We start from the raw sequence: 23,272 nt of genomic DNA, 5'->3' as shown, positions 1-23,272 counted from the left end.
CAACCGATCGCGATAAAGGTGACGAACCTCGACAATAAAACGCGACCGTCGAAAGAAACGCGTAGACACGGTCGTCTATTACCGAGCGCTATTCGCTGCGTCATTTGCGGGCCTTCTAGTTGCGGCAAAACAAACGCATTAATAAATTTGTTGGAGAGTCCGCATGGCGTACGCTTCGAGAACGTTTATGTTTACTCAAAGTCATTGCAGCAGCCTAAATATCAATATTTAGAAAATTTATTAACACCGATGGAAGATATAGGTTATTTCACATTTTCTAATAACTTTGACGTTATTTCACCCAGCGAAGCTCTCCCGAATTCGATATTCGTGTTCGACGATGTAGCGTGCGACAAACAAAATACTATCAGGGAATATTTCGCTATGGGTCGACACTCGAACGTCGATTGCTTCTATCTGTGCCAAACGTATGCTAAAATACCGAAGCATTTGATTCGAGATAACGCTAATCTGTTAATTCTTTTTAAACAAGATGGTACTAATTTACGTCACGCATACAACGATCACGTGAACACGGATATGTCGTACGAGAATTTTCACGCGTTATGTCGCGCGTGTTGGCGATATAAATATGGTTTCTTAGTGATCGACAAAGATAGCGCGCTTCGCGCTGGTAGATACAGACGAGGATTTAACGACTTCATTGTACCGTAAAGCGATCAGTTGTCGCGAATACGTCGAACGCGTCGATCGCTCTCTCGCGAGTTAGAAGAAGTTGCAATGGCTTCGACGGATATCGGTGAACGCGAAAAGACAGCAAAAGAGATAGCTAAAACGCGTGCATCGATTCGTAAAAAACACAGAGCATTGAAGACCGGAAAAATGGAAAGCGAGATCGCGATAGAGAGTCGTTTCAAATCGATCGTCGAACCGCTGCGGCGCATCGCTGATCGCGCCGAGCGAGACGAGACAGAGCGAAACGAAATTAAGCGCGAAATGATAAAACAAGACGCGATCGACGTTTCACCCTCGACGAACGTCGAGGAAAAATGGAAAGACGAAGCACTAACTCCCGTTTGGAAAAAACCTAAAGCGAAACGAATACGCGCTCAACGACGATTGAACGCCGTTTCTACTCCATTAAACGCGTCTTCCGTCGAAAGAGATCCATTTGCGCGAAACGAAACCGAAGAATATGAAACGTTCGAATCCGAGAGTCTCGAATCGCCCTCGATGCCCGAAATACCCGTTAGACAAATTTCGCGAATTTCTCAAGATCGCGAAATATCGCACGGTCGACTAGGACCGTTAGGGCGATAATATATGGGGACTCTTCTCGGCGGAGAAGCGCCGAACAAGATTGATCACGTTTACGGAGTTTACATCGGCGAGAAAAGTGCGATGCTCGGCGATAAGCGATTTGACGTAGACGCGAATGATTCCATATTTATAGATGAGATTAAATATATCGGTACTCCCGGTTTATACGAATTAATTTTTATGAAAATTCCTAATAGTCTCATATATACAGAAAAAGATAAATTAACATACAGAAGTATATTGTTAACAACGAACGCTCATAGACGTGATCATGACGCTAAAAAATCTGTCTTAGGAAATAAAGGATACAAATACAAATTCATTATCGCTCCGCTTATTCACAACAGCGGCGCGAAAAAAACAGGCGCGGGTCGCGTATCGTCGACTATGCGTGTCACGAACAATAAAATCGATTACGTCCATTGGGACGATCCAAACGAATTAGTGGATCGTCTGCGATTGTTAGACGCTTCGCGTCGAGCCGGCAACAACGCTCACGAAAACGAGATTCTATCGATAATCGAGGAGCTTCGCGAAACAGGAGCGATCGTATAAATCGAACTGTCGCGTGGATGACCGTCGCAGTCGTACGCGGAATTCGCGATGTCCGTGAGCAAATTTGGCTCGCCTTTAAAAAATCGAGGCTACGACGCGAGAACCGGAAGACTACGTCCGGCTATCGAATCTCTGCGAAGTTACGTGCGCGATAACGCGCTGTGTCTAAGCTCTTCCATCGAATACGACGCGAGAGAGCGTAAGATAAAACGCTTAGCTCAACCTGAGGAGGACGCCGATGCGACAAGCAAAAGCTACGTCGAGGGAATCACATCGCAATTGAGAAAAGACGCGAACGAAGCGGGGCAGGGCGTCATTCTACTGTTCACGAGACTCGCTCAGCTTGATAGCGCTCTGGGTAAACGAATAGACGTCGCGGAGAGTTTCGTTTCCGAGATAAAAACGCGCGATGACGTTCTGGGTAAACGAATAGACGCTGCGGAAAATTCCATTTCGAGAATAGAAACGAGCGCTAACGCTCTAGATAAACGGATCGATGTTTTGGATAAACGAATCAAAGGTTTAGGCGATCAAATCGAGGCCGCGAAAAATACTATATCGCTCAACGCGGCGGAGTCCTCGACAAGAAACGCGAGCGATCGTAAAATAATGTTCAATCAAGGTAAAGTAATACAGGAACTAACCCAAAAATCGCGCATCGCTGCGAATTCCGCGGCGAAATCCGTGGCGAAGATACGAGAATTGGAAAATTCAACGTCGCGATTGAAGAGAGACGCGGACGAGCTATCGGGAAGAGTGAGAGAACTGGCAAAGATTAGCGGGAGCGGCGAACCGCTCGAAAGAGAGATTAGCGGGAGCGGCGAACCGCTCGAAAGAGAGATTAACGGGAGCGACGATCCGCTCGAAAGAGAGATTAGCGGGAGCGGCGAATCGCTCGAAAAAGAGATTCAATTCAACGTTATTCTCGAGAGAAAGAAAAAAGAATTATGAGCGTTAAAAAACGAAGACTAGCACGAGGAATTGAACGCGCCAGCGAGAAGAAACTTCTCGCGTCGTCGCGTTGCGGTGCGCGGGTACGACGACCTATGGCAAGCGGATGTGGTCGAGATGCGTCCTTACGCGAGACTCAACAAAGGCCACAACTACATACTCACCGTTATCGACGTATTAAGCAAATACGCATGGGCTGTACCGCTTAAGAGCAAAAGCGCAAACGAAGTTACTCGAGCGTTATCTAAAATAATACGAGACTCTAAGAGGTGTCCGAAAAATCTACAGACCGATAAAGGAAAAGAATTTTACAATGCCGATATGCGAAATTTCGCGAAGAAGCACGGAATAAATCATTATTCGACATATTCGGTGATGAAAGCGTCGATAGTCGAACGATTCAATCGTACGCTCAAAAATTCTATGTGGAAGTACTTCACGCTAAATGGAACGTACAAGTGGATCGACGAGTTACCACGACTCGTCGAGGAATATAACACGCGAAAACATCGCACTATAAATATGAGACCTGTCGACGTAACTCCAAAAATTGCCGATAAACTTTTAAATACTGTATACAGCAATATAAAAATCGCGGCTCCGGCGAAATTCAAAGTAGCCGATCCGGTACGCATCAGTAAATTTAAGACGATTTTCGAGAAAGGCTTCACACCCAACTGGACTACAGAGATTTTTCGAATAACTAAGATACAACGGACTAATCCCGTAACGTATCTGTTAAAGGATTCGCGCGGCGAGCCGATCGCTGGAGGATTCTACGAGCACGAATTGCTGCGTGTTGGCGATCCCGACGTGTATCTCGTAGAAAAGGTGCTGCGTCGAAAAGGTGACAAGATTTACGTGAAATGGTTAGGAATGGACGAATCGCACAATTCTTGGATAAATAAAACAGCTGTATTATGATAAAATGTATTTTTATTAAATAAAACTACATATTATACATATTATATGTATGTGAGCCGATAACTTATCGGTCGTTCGAAAATAGTGCATGCATCTGCGACATAACGCACATTTTAAATCTCGCGCATCATCAACATCGCGCGACGATTTTTTTAATTAGTACTCACCGTTCGCATATATGCGATTTATGTCGTCTACCGCTGAGTTGCGAGCCGACGAGTCGCGACAGATTCTTGATCCACGCGAAATGCGTCGCGTCATCTCGTTGCGTCATATCGTCAAAATACAGCAGATTAACGTGTCTGTCCTTTTTATCGTCAGTGAGACGCAAAGGAACAACGCGACAACCGTCTTTTCCCTCCTTTTTATTTCGAACGGTATACACATTAATAGATATGTCGTTAATACGCTCGAATCTAGTAATTTTGTTCAAACTCATAGGAAATTTAACGCCCTTCAGATTCAGCACTGTCGTGTAATGCGGGTACGAAGATTCCCGACCCGCGTTTTTTTCAGCTGGATACAGAGCGGCGACCACCGCCCATGCGAAACACGCATTGTCATTAGATTGCACGTTTATTACCGCTTTCTTCAACATGATCTCTCGCGGCAATTTGACGTGACATCTCGCGTGCATAGGATTGTATCTGTTCACGTTCACAGTTAAATTGAATATTCGCGATAACGCCCATCCGCTATCGCGCTCCTGAAATTCTTCCAACGAGGCTAGAGTAGCGTCGACCACTCGCTTCTCGTACCACTCTCGCAAGTCGGAAAGAGGTAGAAGCGGATAATTCTTCGTGACAATAGTCTTAACATCGATCTTGTCGCCCGAAACGAACTCGCCAATAAACACGGTATTGACCTTAACACCGTTATATTCATTCATAACATCGCGTATTCGATCGAGCACGGTATCTCTAGCGTCCTCGAGAAATCGTCGAGGTTCGATATAATCGAAATTAATAACCGCGCCGGTTAAAACGCGTCTAGAGAAAGCCGTCTCGATCTCGGACCACGAGAATCCCTCGCGTTCCTCTACATCGCCTCCCACGCGTTCGAAACGTCGACGCAGATCGTCTCTCGCGCCCGTTAATCGAACGATTCGAGCGATAAGAGAATTGATCGCTCCGGTCGATCTCCCTCGGCGCTCTCCTCGACATCTCTCCCGCAGAGACTCGAGACGTTCGTCGCACCGTTGCGCCCACGCGCGATACGCGTTCCCCGTCGCGATGTCCCGCGCGCTATCGAGAAGATCGCGCGCCTCCATCGTTTCTCGATTCGTCACTCGTCGTCTAACGAACGCCAAGATTTTTTACAAATAAACCACGTCTCCTCCTCGTCGTAATTCTCGATGTAGAACAAAGCTCTCGTCTCGCAGCCGGCGCACCAATTATTCGACACGTCGAAAACCTCGTCGACGAGATCGCAAGCGGGCATCATCTCGCTATACACCGTTTTCGTCACGTGCGTCGATACGCTTTTCGCGAAACTCGAGCTACGCGCGCAATACGCGCAATATCTCTCGTTCTCCTCGAAATACTCTCCGTTCTCGAATCGGCAACCGAACTTAAAGAAACAATGCACGACGTGATTCACCTCCCACGAAAATTTCGGAATTCCGTATCGCTGTTTCCAACTGCGATAGAGCAAATAGCCATCGGCTCCGACATTCGCGAAAGGTTCGTCGAATCGCGTCTCGCTCGCCCCTCGCACGAACTCTTCCGCGAAGCCGATCTCTTCTATACAGTACAAACGATCCACTATATAACGTTCGCGTAGTTCTTTCTTCAAACAATTCGGTATCTCCAAATTCCATATATCCTCGATACTTCCGATTCGAACATTCACCGCTCTTCCGGCTAATCTCGTTAAAGCGCTCGGCGCGCGCTTCATCGCGCCGCGAAATATTCTCGAACGTATTAATACCTCGAGACCATCGCGGCGTCCTTTTATAACGGGGAAAATAGCGAGGACGCGCCCCCGATTAACCGAACCGGATACTCGCTCTCGGACGCGTCTCGTCACCGGACGCGCGACGTCGCCGGAAAATGGAAAAAAACTCGCCCCCCGAAACGCGACAAGCGCGCTCGCGCTACGCGCGCCTCGAGAAGAGGAGAGCGACGAGGGACGCCCCTCCGTCCGCTCGACCGCCCACCGACGATCCCCCGCCCCCTCGACGCCGGGCGCCCGCCGCCCGCTCGCGGATCGCGCGCTAGAAGCGGCGCGTCCCCCTAAAGAATCGCGACGGCGGATCGCGCGCTAGAAGCGGCGCGCCCCCCTAAAGAATCGCGACGGCGGATCGCGCGGTAGAAGCGCGAGTCGCGTCAAGGTCGCGAATCGGGAGGAACCGCCACCCCCGAGCGCCATCTCTCGAGCGCTCTCGGCGACTCGTACCCACCGCTTCCCCCCGGCCGCGCTTCCCCTCTCACCCTACTTACCCCCCCCCATGCACCCGCCCAGCCCGCTCTCCATCCCTCGGGTGGCCACAAACTGCTCCGAAACTATCTCTCTCTCTTCCTCCCCAACGATACCCTCTCTCTCACACTCACACAAAACTGAGCCAAAACCGGCCATACTATCCTACTTAAAATGTATACTTTTATTCAATAGAATGGACTTGTGTCATATCCATATGAAATGTATGAATAAGGAACAAGTCCATCTTCGTAATAAAAACAATTTCTTTTCTATTGCTTTCTATATTTTGATATTTATTCAGTTATATTATTATTATGGATTATACGGTTTGTATACAGTTTAATTTCTGTATTAAAATTATCTATAAAAATAAGATAGATAAGTGCTTGATACTTCAGATTATTTATAATCTTGTATTCAATACTTATATACAATATAGTATAAGTTTTGTAAATATATACTGTTTATATAATTTAAAAAAAAAAAAGTTCCTTTCTATTGAATAAATTAAAAAAAATCGCATACACATAAATACTGTATAATGTAGTATTTTATATTTTGCAGGAAAAATGTCAAATTTTTTAAATTTTTACAAAAAGCAATGAGATCCCACAAAAAACCTCACACAGGTAAAAAAAAATACGTCAAATATATAAAACATCCCAACTTGTACGTAAAAAAAGTTTAATATTTACCCTTAAAAAATAATTAAAAAAAAAAAATTTTCCTTGAAAAATAATTTTCGTAAAAAATAAAAAAATAAAAAATGATTTTCCTCTAAAAAATAATTCTAAAAGATATATAATAATTCTAAAAACCTTTAAAAAATCACAAATCAAAACTAAATATGATATCAAATTAACCAGTCAAGTACATAAAAACAGTTCAATTTTTAATTTGAAATAATATTTGTTTGATAAAATCAGTCTTGCATTTATAGAAATATTATATAGATTTCCTCGAGAAAATTAAAATGCACTTTATTTTTATAGAATTACTGTTATTATGTCCCTCTTCCCAAATAAGTATTATATATAATGTATTGTGAGAAAAAAGTGAGAAATGACACGCTGAGAATTCTTGCGTGCCATTTTTAAATAAAAAGATATTTTAAAGAAACAAGACTACAGATCGCTTTAGTAAAATTGTCCGAAAACTAAGCTTTTCCTTTGACAATTAATAAATAACTGTAAAATGAGTGTCAAAGTAAGCCTAGTCATACGGGAAAACATGTAGTTTGACAATTGTCGAAAAAAGTGGAAAATGTTCTTTTTACATAATACTTAACTTGCTAAGCTTAGTTTTCGGACAATTTTATAAGTTTCATAAATACGTTGCACATCATAGCATTAGCATAAAGTGAATAATTACGAAATGGCACACGAGAATAATTTGGACTGCCAAAACGTCACTTTTCAAGCCTCATAGTTCATTGATTTGCAACGTTAGGCGCTGCATAAAAATTCTGACATATGGGTAACACGCTGGTAACTTGTAGCTACCATGTAACATATATATAGTATATACCCAGTAAGCAATTTGATAACAAATTGTTGCCAAATTGGCATCAAATTCGCTCAAAACTTGGTAACAAATCCAGTGCCATCTGTGTCCGCATTAAGCTTGTGTTTTGGTGACAAAGCTTGTTGACCTGACAGCAAATTGACGGCAAAAACCGAGCAAAGCTTGACATGATTTGACGTCAAATTGATGGCAAAAATCGAGCAAGATCTGCGCAAGACAATCTGATAGCAGATTGTCAGCAAAAACCGAACAAATTCTGCAGCTTTTGGCCATTCATATAAAAATATATATTTAAATAGATTTAAAGCCTTAACCCTAAGTAATAAAATGATGATAAGTTTTGGTCATAAAATGGCCATTAGATAATTAGACATTATATAAAATCATATATTAATATGTTAAAACATATAGGTAAATTCAAATAACTTAATTTATAAAATTAAAGATCTTTTTGGACAGAAATTGTTTGAATAAGTGAAAATCGAACAATTATCTGTCCGATTTGCAAAAAATCAATTCAATATCTGTATAAGAATTGTGTCAAAAATTGAACTGATAGAAATATATATATTATAATATTATTAGCATATTTTGTAGGCTTTATATACACTCATGACAAGAATTTGAATACGGGTATAGATAATGAATAACGCGCCGCATAGCGATAAGCGACTGAACTATTTTATAATACTTTGTAATAAGCTGCAGATTTTGTTCGGTTTTTGCTGCCAATTTGCCATCAGATTGCGCACTCTAGATCCTGCTCAGTTTTTGCCGACAATCTGATGTCAGTCATGTCAGCAAGCTTTGCTCGGTTTCTGCCGCCAATTTGCTGTGTAGTTATGTTAGCAAGCTTTGCTTGATTCTTGCCGGCAATCTGCCAGCTTAATCGGTAATAACAACTCTTGTACCAAATTTGTAGCCTTTTTGCTGACAATAATTTGTAGCAAGCACTTGGCAATATCTGTTAGAACAGACCTGGCTGACTGGGTATCTTTTATGTATCTATTATATAGTGTAGTACTCTATTAGAAAAATACTTGAGCAAAGAAAGGGCGCAATGTTCAGCCATATCCAAAAAAATTTGATTTAAATAATATGGCTTTTCTTATATACAGCTCTGTTAGATCGATTATCGAGAAGGCGGCGTAGCTCGGGCATTAAAGCGGGTGACCATCATGCATCAGACCCGGGTTCAATTCTTGTCCCTGGCACTTTTTTTCTCATTCTTTTTTATACAATCTAGCAACGAATATTTATTCATGTAAAGTAAAGTTAATTAAATTAAATTTTTTTTTAATTTGCACTTTCCGAAGGCAATTTTCTTTTAATTTATTCACGAAACTGGGCATAATTTTTGTTAAACTTACAATCTTATTATTTTATACATTTTATATAAAATGAAGTAAATAAAACGCCACTATTTGAACATAGTTATAATTTAATATAAAATTACAACAAGTAATTACGACAATCATCCGAATAGTTGTAACCGATCGGTAGAGAATGTTGATGTTAGTGATAACAAGGATGAATAAATTTTGACACATTTGTTTGTAATTTTGTATTAAATTATAACTATATTCAAATAATGGCGTTTTATTTGCTTCATTTTATATCGAGTATTCTATAACAATTTAAAATATTTATGTTTTATGATTATCCAAGTATTGTGCTATCACATTTGTGATACGCACGTTTTTGAGACTAAGTAATGCACTCCTTAGTTACGATTTACGATGCGGTGATGCGTTGCTAAGGAGCGAGGGATAAGAGGGGAGCAGCGAGTAGTAGGCGTGAGCTAAAAAATCCAGCCGAAAATTACAAATAAATCCCAGTTCACTTATATAATAAGTCGTTGGATAAGGTTCTTATTCCTACCGCAGCATCTTTATTCCTATGTCGCCACCGTCAACTCGGAGTTTCACGGCGACTACTCAGGAGCCTTAACTTTTAATGCAATAACGTCGATCACATCGATCATCAATTTCGAGTTTAAAAGTGCCCCGTGCCAAACTGATCGAGTTGTTTTGAAATTAATCATAAGCTTTACCAGATAGGCCTGTAACGAAAAAATTCAAAATTAAAGTGACATTCAAATGCTTGGCATGCCCGATCTGAAATAAAAATTTCCAAAAGATTATGAGAAATCATTATCAATATGTTAATTATCAGAAATCATTATCAATATATTAATAAAAATAAATGACTTATAATGCGACTCGGGCACGCCAAGTTTTTTTATGTCACTTTAATTTTAAACTTTTTCGTTACAGGCCTATCTGGTAAAGCTTATGATTAATTTCAAAACAACTCGATCAGTTTGGCATGAGGCACTTTTAAACTCGAAATTGGTGATTGATGTGATCAACATTATTGCATTAAAAGTTAAGTAGTTTTATGATGCACCATTTGGAACAAAATCCGCAATATAATTGTGCTGTTTTATATATTATATATGATACTTATTTGAGGGGAGGGACATAATAACAGTAACATTAATATTGTAGACTGTAGAGGGCTAATAGGAGCCGTGCGCAAGATAGAAGACGCAAAATAAATCTAAAGATTAAAATTAGTAATTCAATATATAAACGTTTCGGTCCATCTTCTGGCCATCTTCAGTATAGATATTAGAATGTCAAAAGTTGTCCATGACTGAAAATTAATAATGATAAACGATGTGACAATTATTACAAGAAAGTGGATAAAAACAATATAAGCAATCCAGATAAAAGACGTACGTCACATATAAAAGAAAAGGTCAAGAGTCGTCAAATTCGGAGTTTAACCTTAGATCTATCATGCGCTCCACATCCTCAAGTAAAACTTCCTAACGGTTCCAACAATTAGAAAAGATGCAACAACATAAGATGCATTTGATCTGGGAAAATTATTACCGCTGTTATGTGAAAAATAAACTTTGAAGGAGGCACTCACCATGAGGACGCGAAAGCACAGAACGAGAAAAAATAACCGTACGTGTCGATTGCTAAAACACGACTAACTGTAGACAACTGTGTTCAAGATAAAAAACAGAATTAATAACAAAAATAAAATCTAACATTCAAACAGATTCTCCAATATTGGTAAATAAGCTTGATCAAGGTTGTCTGTGTCGCTCTGTAAATTTAAACTATTTGACTGCCTCTTTATATGTATCATTTCTGATAACAATCGTCTAATCAAAATCGGCTCCTCATCCAAGATCTCAATATAACAGTAATTCTATAAAAATAAAGTGCATTTTAATTTTCTCGAGGAAATATAATATTTCTATAAACGCAAGACTGATTTTATCAAACAAATATTATTTCAAATTAAAAACTGAACTGTTCTATGTAGTTGACTAGTTAACTTGATATCATATTTAGTTTTGATTTTTTATTTTTTAAAGGTTTTTATCTTTTAGAGTTATTTTTTTAGAGGAAAATCATTTTTCAGTTTTTTATTTTTTATGAAAATTATTTTTCAAGGAAAAGTTTTTTTAAAGTTATTTTTTAAGGGTAAATATTAAACTTTTTTTATATACAAGTTGGGATTTTTTTATATACTTGGCGTATTTTTTTTTACCTTTGTGAGGTTTTTTTGTGGGATTTAAATTATATATTTAAAGTGATCATAGTAATCAAAAATTTCTACATCGTTATCAATGTGCTAATCATGCTAAAATTTTTGTACTTACAAAGTGTCTCACAGCTTCAGCTGATATTTTAGTAGTGCATCAAACTCTTTTATAACTTCAATTGTTATTAATGGTAAAAATGGCGCTATGACATCATCATTAATTGTTTCAGGACTTAACGCGCGGTGTTTAATGGCCGTTTATATTTTTAATAATCTTTGCTGTAAATATTTTAATGTAATATTTGCTACTGCTTGCATACGCAACATTTGTTGTATACTATCTGCAATATGATAAAAAAAATTATATACACATGTAACGGTTCACCTTTCCCGTACGCCGCGGATCAAGGCTCGCCGGTGCCAGGATTCGGGAGAAGGGGGAAACTCCAACTTACTTTACCTTCGGGTAATCGGTTTAAACGCGTCTGTTTATTCATGCGGTTATTACAACAGGTATTTAACACTTAAAGCTAAGCGCGAAGCAACATGCGGGAACGGTGCGTGTATACAATTGTGCGCGTGGAGCTCGGGAAGCGAGCGTGGCTCAAACGGCCGTGTTCCGCAGTCGCGGGGTTTGCATGCAATTAAACTACGATTATTATTATTGGTACAGTACAGATCTTAAACACTACGGGGTGTCGCGGGGCCCTCAATGTAATTCCAACTGCCGGACTGCCTTATCCTTAAAAGGACGGGGCGTCGGCGTTCTCGGCGGTCTATCCTTAAAAGGACTGACGCTCCCGTAGTAGTTTGAGGGCCATGGGTGAAGATAGAAACGGCGCGACACTGGCGGGAGTCCTAAGGTCTAATTAACTCTCTAGTTGAAAGTCTCGGTATGTACAATGCGGTCTTATAATAAGAACGGGTCGCGGTATATATACAACCGGTGCTAGAATCTATCAGGGCGCGGAGTCCGGAGCGGTCTTACTGATTACGGTATAGGTACAACGGTATTACAATGTATCAGGTCGCGGTATATGTACAAAGCGGTACTAGAAGCTACTAGAGCACGGAGACCAAAGCGGTCTTACGATACAAACGGGTCACGGTATATATGCAAATGGTCTTACGGTATAACGCGGCGCGAACTTATCGGCTAGTAGGAGGCGCCGTCCCAGCAACCGGGAAGCCCGGCCTAACTACGGGAAGCCCGTAGCCCGGTGTAACGCGAGGTATCAGGGTGCGCCGTCCCAGCAACCGGGAAGCTCGGCCTAACTACGGGAAGCCCGTAGCCTGGTGTAACGCGGGATATCAGGATGCGCCTTCCCGGCAACCGGGAAGCCCGGCCTAACTACGGGAAGCCCGTAGCCCGGTGTAACGCGAGGTATCAGGGTGCGCCGTCCCAGCAACCGGGAAGCCCGGCCTAACTACGGGAAGCCCGTAGCCTGGTGTAACGCGAGAGGTGGTTCAGGATCCGGAGGGTTGTACGTGACAGGAATCGGGATCGGGAACTGGGTAACGCTATGCTCGCCGGAGCGCCTTATATACCGGCGGCCGGCCTCCCACTCACGCGAGTCGGCGCGTGGTGGGAGCGCGTGATGGGGCGGCCCCACGGTGGGGCCGATACACGGGTGTGGAAGTTTAGGGGTGCCATAGGCGCCGAGCCTCAAAATTGCGGGCGGCTGGTCGGCCCGCGAGGCTGGTAACGTATCGTTACACACAAAATGATAACTTATGAGTTGAGTACAAATAATATGCCAAAATGATTTACCTTTTATATTAGAGATATCATCTAAGTTTTGACTCGGTGAAACGTTCCCTATAAAATTAAAGTTTGTAGTTTTACAGTTAATGTTTTACACTTAATGGGGATTTTAATATTGTAATTTATATACCTTGTAATATTATGGGTACATTGTACAGATTGGAATATTTATTTTCCTTGTCTCCCATATTTGTTATTACCAATACATTTTCTTCTTCTGGAAATGTATAAATTACCATGTATAATATTACTGTAATCATGCAATAATAATTATCATATTTTACATATTTTTATCATAAAGAAATACCATTTTGAAGTAATCATTTTGTTGTGTCTGTTGTCATTATTAATATTTAAGATCTTGTTTTGTTGTTCTTTGTTAATAAAATCCAAGTTTGGAGGACATGATGGTAGTTGCTGAACATATTAGTGGTTGCCTGAACAGCAGTTTTAATTTGTTTTTCTGTAAATAGAACCCAACATTTTTATTCCAATATTACATTTTTTTGTTTAAATATATTACATTGCAAGGATTCATAAACAATAATAATACAAAATAGTTATATGAAAATTATGCTATAATATAAAGGAAATATGCATTCGCTTTGCACATTTTCATGTTGATAGCATCAATCTATCTTTAATACTCATTACATGATAAAGATAAAATAATGCTTTCAGTACAAAAGTGTCCAAAATGGACGCAATTATAGTAAAATATGTGTCAACGGTACTTTATTTTTTATATATTTTCGAAGTTGAGATTGATGATCATATTCTTCTTCATCGCTGAAACGACTATACAAAATACGTTGTCTTTTTCCTCGGCCCAGTCGTTCTTCGTCGGTTGTGCTATAATTGGAATCTGCTGCATTCTTTCGAGCTGATTCAAGAGATGTAGTAAAGAAAAAAAAATAACATTTAGATTTTTCATTCACTGACTAGCATAATAGTTTTAATATTTACTGATAATTAAATCTGTATTTTACATTATATACTTTGCATGTACATATATTTGTATATTATGATAGTAATTCATTATTTAACTAAGTGGTAAAAACATAAAAAATGATTTTATTTTTTCTATATGTTACTTTATGTTTTATGTTATAAACTTGACGATTATATTAATGCAAATATTTACTACAATATTTTACGATATCCACTTCATAACTATTCCATATAGAATCGGGACTTTCATAGTTTATTATTAATATTACACTGTTTTTGCCGTTCGAGGTAGTCACTAACATTGCTGAATATCCTCCTTATCTTTAAAAAGCCATGCTGTTGGAATTTCAGAATATGTAGAATCTGATAAAAATTTAACTACTACATATATCTTATTTTCACAACTTATTTTATGGAAAATATGGGAAGTGTATAACGTTTAAAAAACTGAAAATAGAAATTAGTTCGTAATAACATCAATATTATCATTTTAGAAACAAAAGGAAGTTGGACATAATATCATTTTTAATGAAAACAAAACTTAAATTGTTGTAAGATTAATTTTCTTGTCAAATTTGTTCTAACATTGATACATATTGTATAATACTTTTGTTACTTTTGATATAAAATTTAGGAATATTGATTCTTCGTGTTTACAAATTACAGATTAAAAAAAAAGTCATTCGAAAAAGAAAATTGTCAAACAGAATGTAGATTAAACAATCTTCCAAATCTTTTTTTTTCACGTTATTTGTTTAACTCATATAAAATGAAATATGAATCTTTGTTACAGTAAAATACTATACACTCACCTTTGAAATATTTCTAGCCATGAACTAAAGATCCATCAAAATTTGTATTTGCAATATTTCATATAAAGACAAAAGAATCGTACGTTTGTTGCATATGATGCATATAAATTTAATCATATAAAACATACGCATATAAAAATTTAAAAAATTAAAATATATTCAACCGAAAAGTTATAACATTTAATTATTAGTGGCTTGCAATGGTATTGTAATATAAGAACCAATTTCATTAAAACATTTAATTTTGAAACGTCTTTTTTACTTGTGTTACTGAAATTTTAATTATTTCTGTAGTAATAGTATTTGATATTAAAAATATTCCAAGTCTTTCTGAAGAGCAAGGTATATGAAAGAAAGCCTTTGGATTTAAAAAACGTTTTTCACGAATATAACAAACACAGTCTTTTTTAAATATATCCAAGATAAATATTACAAATTTATCACAAAGTATAGCACAGTTATCAGCTTCATTGGCTGCAATTTTAAAATTTTTGAATTGGACATGAGAAATGACGTTATTTTTCTTATAAAAGCAATCTGATATTGTTGCATTTTACATGATTGAATGAAAAGCTGTAATTCTTCAAAAGTACGATTAGAAAACTCTTCTAAAGCCTCTCAATTGATGTAATTTTTTTTTAATTTTTTGCATGTAATTTTCAAATTTAAAGCAACTAAAGTTATCTAAAGAATCAAAATTTTGTACATCATTGGAAAGATGAGATTTAGAAGATTGTGAATGTGCGACATATACCCGTCGCCATAAATATTTCCATAATTTGAAACAAAGTGCAATAACAACAAATTCGCATAAGCGTTGAATGGCACATATAGTTTTTGATTAGTTAATATTCTAATCCCAACACTAAGAGAAAGAAAATGATTGTAGCAATTTATAGGCAATACTAATTTTATAACAACCATTCCGGTATAAAGCAGAAATTAGCGAAATTTTGTAGCTTTCCATCTATCAATATAATTTAAACCTCTAAGTTTTCTTGCAAATTCTGCTGGAATAAAGGATTCCAATGCAATTAAATAACACGAAATTGAATTTACAGCCTCTGAAGATAATCTAATTTCTATTTCCTCTGACCCATAGTTGCAGCAATCGCTTGACAACATCTAAGCAAACAAGATGCATATAATCTAATGGAATTTGAGATATTATTTCAATCGCGAGTTTTTCTAATATGGAATCATTTATGTGATGTTCAATATATGTACGATTTTTAAATGTGTCATTTGTATGTAACATGTTGTGAATTTCTAGAAAAACTACTCTATTACGTACAAAATCACCTTCCTGAATACATTTAGAGCAATAGAAATATCCTGTATGACTTTTTGTGTTAGTAATAAATGATTTCGTCGGGGCATCACATAATATTGCATTAAAAATTACTGTATAATTTTTATTAGAAACAATGATGTCTGTTTGAGAAAGAAGAATAAAATCATTAACAAAGTCGAACAAAAAATCGTTAGCGTTATTAGGTTTGCATATGCCATGATAAATACCAATTATAAAAGGTGATGTATACGTATCTACATCTTCAATAGATGCCATTATAGGCCAAAATTGGTTACCTGAACTTTTGGAAATTTGTAAATCATCAATATTAATATTTAATTTAATTTTGTTCCCAGTAATAAATCCAGAATATATTTGTATGGATCGCTTTAAAGGAGAAAAAATACCAAAATGTATGTAGCGACTATTACCCAGAGATTTAATATTTACAGATGCATTTCATGGCGTTTGAAGTAACACTCTCACGTCTTTAGGCAAATCTACATGACCATGTTTCCTTAAAATAGTAAGTAATTCGTTAACAGTATTCTGCAATATTTCGTTCAATAATTAATTTTTGTAAATCTTTTTGTAAACTCATTTTATAGCTACAATCAGAAATATTACTTATATGAGAAATATAATCTTGTACTTCAACGTTATGTTCCTTATTATTTTCTTTATCAGATTGTGATTTTACACTTGATTCACTCATTTCATTAAGATCTTGAGACAAAATATTAATTTTATTAGTTTTATTAAATGTATCATCGACATTTGTTAAATTATTGTTACTACTATTTCCTTCTATTATATCAGATGCTATATTCGAATTGATTGAATATACTTGTTTTGAATGTTTATAATAAATCAATTCACGATTAATTATTTGATTCTTTCGCCTTTTTGATAAATATTGAAATTTTTTTGGCATGATTTTTTTGGCGATCTGCGCTTTAAAATGCTTTCTGAACAAATAATATATTATTACTATTTATTATTTATTATTATTATTATTTATTATTATTATTATTTATTATTATTTATTATTAGTATTGATTATTATAATTATTTATTATTATTATTATTTCTTATTTATTTATTACTTATAAACATTATCGTGTACAATAGCTTTAATAAACTTAAAGCATAAAAAATTTATCAATCATAATTGAATGTGGGAAGAATAATCGAATTTCGAATCGAGCAAACTTTTTTTCACTCACAAATTGTACCACTTATCGAACTTTTACGTATTAATCCACGCACTTTATCGATAAACTGAATTTATTAAAAAAAACGATGTTATTATACGTCATTATATTTTCATATTTTATAGTTTTATATTTTCGAAACTATCGAATTTACAATGTCGGAGGCTTTAGCCGATCACGGGACACATGATAGCGTCCGCGTCGATCACGCGTAATGTGATACATTCAGTTGTTCGGCAGCCGGCAGCCGGCATGCCGGCAACGCTAGTACCGATACAACTTGCTTGTTGTCGTCGCGCAGTTTCCGCATCGAATAACGCGTTTCTTTCTTCGAGATATTTTAATAATTAATCGGTAGTAATCGGTAGTTGTGATTAACCGTTATAATCATTAATAAATTCAGTTTATCGATAAAGTGCGTGGATTAATTCGTAAAAGTTCGATAAGTGGTACAATTCGTGTGTGAAAAAAGTTTGTTAGTTATTCGTTGTATCATACAAAAATATTACTTCTTGAGTCGTATGAGGGCAACGAATCTCTACATACAAGGTAAGAGTCAGTGAGTGAGAGAGAGAGAGAGAGAGAGAGAGAGAGAGAGAGAGAGAGAGAGAAAGAGTGCGTGTGTGCGATCAGCTGTTTGCTACACGCGATGGGTGTAAAAGAGAAAGACAGAGACAGAGAGAAAGAGAGTGCGTGTGTGCGATCAGCTGTTTGCTACACGCGATGGGTGTAAAAGAGAAAGAGAGAGAGAGAATGTGTATGTGTGTGTATACGCGTATACGTTCTCTTTCACACATACACCCCATCGCATGTAGCAAACAGTTGATCTCAGCGAGCGCCTCACGTAATCACCAGCATCGGACGATGAGTTGCGCCGCTCCTGCCTGCCTCGCGTACGCGGCCTGTAATTCGTTAACTATTTTGTCTTATAATTTAAAAACTAAGCCTCGGAAAAAATTTTGGCAAAGGAAAAGTCGTTTTAGAATAGTGTCAAGTATATGACATTGCAAGGACAGAAGGTTGTTTTGAATCACCCTGTATATATATATATGTATGTATGTATGTATGTACCGTATGTATGTATGTACCATATGTATGTATGTACCGTATGTATGTATGTACCGTATGTATGTATGTACCGTGTGTATGTACTCTATGCATGTATGTATGTACCGTATGTAAATATGTATGTACCGTATGTATGTACCGTATGTAGGTATGTACCGTATGTACCGTATGTACCGTATGTATGTATGTATGTATGTACCATATGTATTGTGACGTGACGTTTTTGGGACGTCCGTCACAAGGGCCGAATGGCCCGATCGGGAGCGGTTTTTCGGGGGCCTGCGTCTTCCTAATTTAGGGAGAGAGCGGCCCGATGGTCAGATCAGCGAGATCTGACTTTCGGTTAGAAAAATCGAAAATGTAAGCTCGAGATGAGCCCGCGAATTGGTTGTCGGCACGAGGTCGGGCGGCGGGATCCCATCCGGCGGAAGGAGAGGAAGGGAAAAGAGCGACGGCCAAGAGCGGGAGTCCAGGACACAGGAGACATCAGGTCGTAGTCTTTCAATATTAACTACATTCATGGTGGCCAATATACCTCACTACCGATAATTTAATATCACTATGACAGGAACAGAAGCGAAGGACCGGAAGGAACCGGCCGAAGGGGCGGCCACTCCACCCGCGCGAAGCGAGGGAGTCCCAAGGACGGAGCGGCGGGAGGATTTTTGACCATGGACCTATTTTTCGAAATAGGAAAGAGAACCGCTCGGACGCTGCCGAAATTCCGCATCTGTCAGTCAAACAACAACCGATTTAGGAAATTTCGGGGCGAGGAACCCACCAACACGGCCGTGATGACAACAAGGATCGCGAGGACCGCAGGACGGCCCTGCGTAACGCGAAAGCGCCACAAGTGGCGCGATAGCGATTTATCGCACCGACGTATCTCCTGCAGGACTCTTGCTCGGCACTGTTCGGCGAGCTGTACGAGAAGACGCAGGTTTCCCAGGAACGAGCGAAATACCGAACCGATTGAGGAAAGGCCGAGATATTCCTGCCGGTGGGACGAGCGTCGTCGACCCGATTTTGTTGCCGAATAATTGTAGGTAATTAATTCGGATGAGTCGCGCCCTTAATAGTTGTCGAGCCACGCGTTTTGGTGGATTAATTTGGTGAATATTTTTGGTAGATTAAGTCGCACGGCCGACAGGCACATGTCGCTCATCCGAATTAGGTAAAATAGGCTCTCTCTATTCACTTCGCCGCCGCCGACAGTCATTAGTGTTATTTTCGCGTTTGTCTGTATAATATGTTGTGAATTATCGTGATTTTTGCGTTCACGCGATCGATATTCCGACTCGCGCAAAGTATTGCGCCGCGCGACTCGTACACCACAGTCGTTGTCGATAGTTTCCGTATTGTTTCTGTGTATTGTTAGCGCGTATTTTGTGAGTATTGTAAGAAATTAGAGTCAGGAGAAAGCGAAATCCTAAAACTTCGTACAATAAATCTATCGGGTGTCTGTGAGCCCGCTATTAGTTTCCGCGAGTCATGCGAGTTAGATATTCGGTATTTCAACGGTAAGGTTTAAGGTCACCGTCATTGTTATTGAGACGTATATCGGCTTACCGCGAGCCGGACCAACGGACCGATTTGAGTCGTGCAACCTAGTATTTTCTATTATATCGAAGCGGATTCACGAGCGTGCGTAAAGTAGTTACCGGCGTATTCGAGAGATTTCTTTAGCTGTCGCGGCCTAATTAAGTCTCGTACGGCGGAAATCCTCGCGGCCGAAAAGTCGAGTTACAGCGCGTAAGACGCCCGGTAATTTGATACTGTTGCGCACGGTCGTGCCGATCTCCGCGGAAATAATATATCTTATTCGCCTGTAAAATAATTACTGTCATCCAAGGCTATTATTTATACGAACGGCTCTATACTCTTGTTTCTTTCGTTTTAAATATATTATTGCTATCTTTGTTTTAACCGACCGAATGCTCATTTTGGCTCCCGTGTTCTCGACTCTCAAGATTTCTCCCGTCTTCCCCGAACCCCCCCCCCCCCCCTCTACCATTTCGGGTATACTGAATAGCCGCGGAATTTTGCCGTCGCGTTAATTATCAGTCGCGCGATTATCTTTTGGTGTTGCGTTTATCGTGAATGGTGCGCCTGCCGTACCTGGCGCCCAACTTGGTTTATTTGCGATTTCGGGAATTTTTGTGGATCGCGAGATCGATATTCGAAATACGCGCCGAAGGTGTACCGTGGGCATCGGAGAACCGCCCGCCGAATAAATAATTATTAATTAAATAATTTTAAAAGAAATATACGGTTACAGTATGTATGTACCGTATGTATGTATGTACCGTATGTATGTATGTACCGTATGTATGTATGTACCGTATGTATGTATGTACCGTGTGTATGTACTGTATGCATGTATGTATGTACCGTATGTAAGTATGTATGTACCGTATATATGTACGTATGTACCGTATGTACCGTATGTATGTACCGTATGTAGGTATGTACCGTATGTGTGTATGTATGTGCCGTATGTATGTATGTACCGTATGTATGTATGTATGTATGTACCGTATGTATGTATGTACCGTATGTATGTATGTACCATATGTATGTATGTACCGTATGTATGTATGTACCGTATGTATGTATGTATGTACCGTATGTATGTACCGTATGCATGTATGTATGTACCGTATGTATGTACCGTATGTATGTACCGTTTGTACCGTATGTATGTACCGTATGTACCGCATGTATGTACCGTATGTATGTATGTACCGTATATATGTATGTACCGTATGTATGTATGTACCGTATGTATGTATGTACCCAGATAGCAAAATGATAGCAGCATGCGCGCAGATTGGCAGCAAATTTAATCAGAATTCCATATCAAAACCATAGCCATCTGTGACCACATTAAGCTCAGGTTTTGTCGACAGAGCCTGCTGACAGGCAATGTGAGCAGATTGGCAGCAGAAATCACGTAGAACCTGCGCGCAATCTGACGGCAGATTGACAGCAGAAATCGAGCAATTTCTAGACATTTATATAAAATGGTACATTTAAATAAATTTAAACATTTAAAGGGTCTTGAGTCCAAGTAGCAAAATGACAGTAAATTTTGGTCACAAAATAACCAATTAGAGTTAATCCTAAAGTTAGGTCTCATAAGATTCACAAATGACGTCAATAGTTGATATGTCACATTCACGGGATGTCATTTTCTGACGTTTGTATTAATAACATAAATTTATAATATTAATAATATGTATTAATGTAATATATATATGAAAATTTGAATAATTAATTTATGAAATTAAATCAAAATTAAAATTATTTATTTATATGGAAGTTAATTTCTATTTTACCATATATCTTAAATAGATATAATAACGAACGATTTTCACTTATTAGGATAATTTCTTTCCAAATAAGTGAAAATCGGATATTTATCTGTCTGATTTTCTAAAAATCAGTTCAATATCTGAATTCCCGGTACGGGAGTCGTATCAGAACTTAAATAGAACTTAGATAGAAATAATTACGATGTTATTAGCCGTATTTTGCAGGCATTATATACGCTCGTGACAAGAACTTGGATACGGATATAGAAAGTGAATAGTGCGCCGCATAGCTGTAAGCGAATAAACTATACTATTTCAATAAATTATATGAATGCTAAAAGCTGCAGATTCTATTTGATTTCTACCGATTTGCCATCAGATTGCGCGCGCGCAGATCTTGCTCGATTTCTGCCGACAATCTGATGTCAAGTCATGTTAGCAGATCCTACTCGATTTCTGCTACCAATCTACCGTCAGATCGCGCGCGCGCACACAGATCCTGCTCGATTTCTGCTATCAATTTGACATCAAATTGCGTTGTGCAAATCCTGCTCGGTTTCTGCTGGCTATCTGCTATAATAATTCTATGCAAATCCTGCTCGGTTTCTGCTACTGATCTGCTGTCAAATTATATCAGCAGGTTTTGTAACATTTCTGCTGACATTCTGCTATCATTATCTGATATAATAGACTTTGTATACAATCTGGAATCTTTCTGCTGACAAAAATTTGTAGCAGATGTTTGGCAAAATCTATTCAAACAGACTTGGCTATCTGGGTTACTAGTTGTGATTGTGCAATATAAGCTTTAATTAGGTTGTCGATGAAAAAATTATTTTTGAAGAATTAATTGAGATTTCGGATTTTAATCCTTCTTATATAATTCTAGTATTGAGTAAAAATGTGTAATAATTTGATTATTAATAGTCTTAAAATAGTTTTATTTTGTTAATTATATTATAATGCATATCAACAAAACGGCAAATATGTGAAGATTCTTATATAAAATCTTACCAATAAAACAGTAAATCGATTTAGCAAACTGTAGTAAACAAATACATTTACCTATATAAAATAACGCGAAATGAAGTATATTTTTTACACATGAACATAAAGAACATAATAGTTTAATGTAGACATTCGTATATAAATAAGATCTGTAACATAATGTTAAAATAAGAAAACGAGAAACAGCAAATTGTTATGTTTTGAATTCTGTTTAATAGATTATATGTATATGGAAGTAATAAGCCTAAGCTAGAGACAAGAAAAAAATGTAAAAAGCAAAAGTATTTCATCCTTAGAAACATGATCTACATATAACGTTGTGCTTTACTTTGCGTAACACACTTAATTCTTAATATGCTTAATATTTATCACTCTTAGTACATGTATGAACAACAAGGAAAGATTTATGCTGCAATAAGTCTAAAGAAACCACATAATATTAAATAAGATTCTGATAGCGGAGACAATAATAATAAATCCTCGCTTAAAAAAATCTCGTATGTTGTAAATGGATTTATCGATTTTTATCGATAAGTGAACGATTGCTTTTGTAAACTGCGGCCGATTTATACAAATCATTGCTTGCCACGCGGTCGCGAGTATCCTAGAAAGCGCGCTCTGTT

The 23,272-nt window shown here is 38.1% G+C and overlaps 1 protein-coding gene and 2 pseudogenes across 1 annotated transcript; all 3 read right to left on the bottom strand.

Moving 5' to 3' along the window:
- Window positions 1-3,874: 3,874 nt before the first annotated feature.
- On the bottom strand, window positions 3,875-4,981 carry LOC138941659 (uncharacterized). The gene has a single exon (XM_070311497.1). It carries the CDS (start codon window positions 4,979-4,981, stop codon window positions 3,875-3,877), a length of 1,107 nt encoding a protein of 368 aa, XP_070167598.1.
- An 8,386-nt stretch (window positions 4,982-13,367) lies between these two features.
- Window positions 13,368-14,454, bottom strand: LOC138941658 (uncharacterized; annotated as a pseudogene).
- Window positions 14,455-15,826: 1,372 nt separating this feature from the next.
- LOC138941657 (uncharacterized) lies at window positions 15,827-16,979 on the bottom strand (annotated as a pseudogene).
- Window positions 16,980-23,272: the final 6,293 nt, after the last annotated feature.

Source organism: Polyergus mexicanus, unplaced genomic scaffold (assembly GCF_030449975.1).
Source record: "Polyergus mexicanus isolate NDT 795.1 unplaced genomic scaffold, iyPolMexi1.0 SCAF_20, whole genome shotgun sequence".
NCBI lineage: Eukaryota > Metazoa > Arthropoda > Insecta > Hymenoptera > Formicidae > Polyergus > Polyergus mexicanus.
Note: the sequence above shows the minus strand (reverse complement) of the source record. Positions and strands in the feature narration are given on the sequence as shown.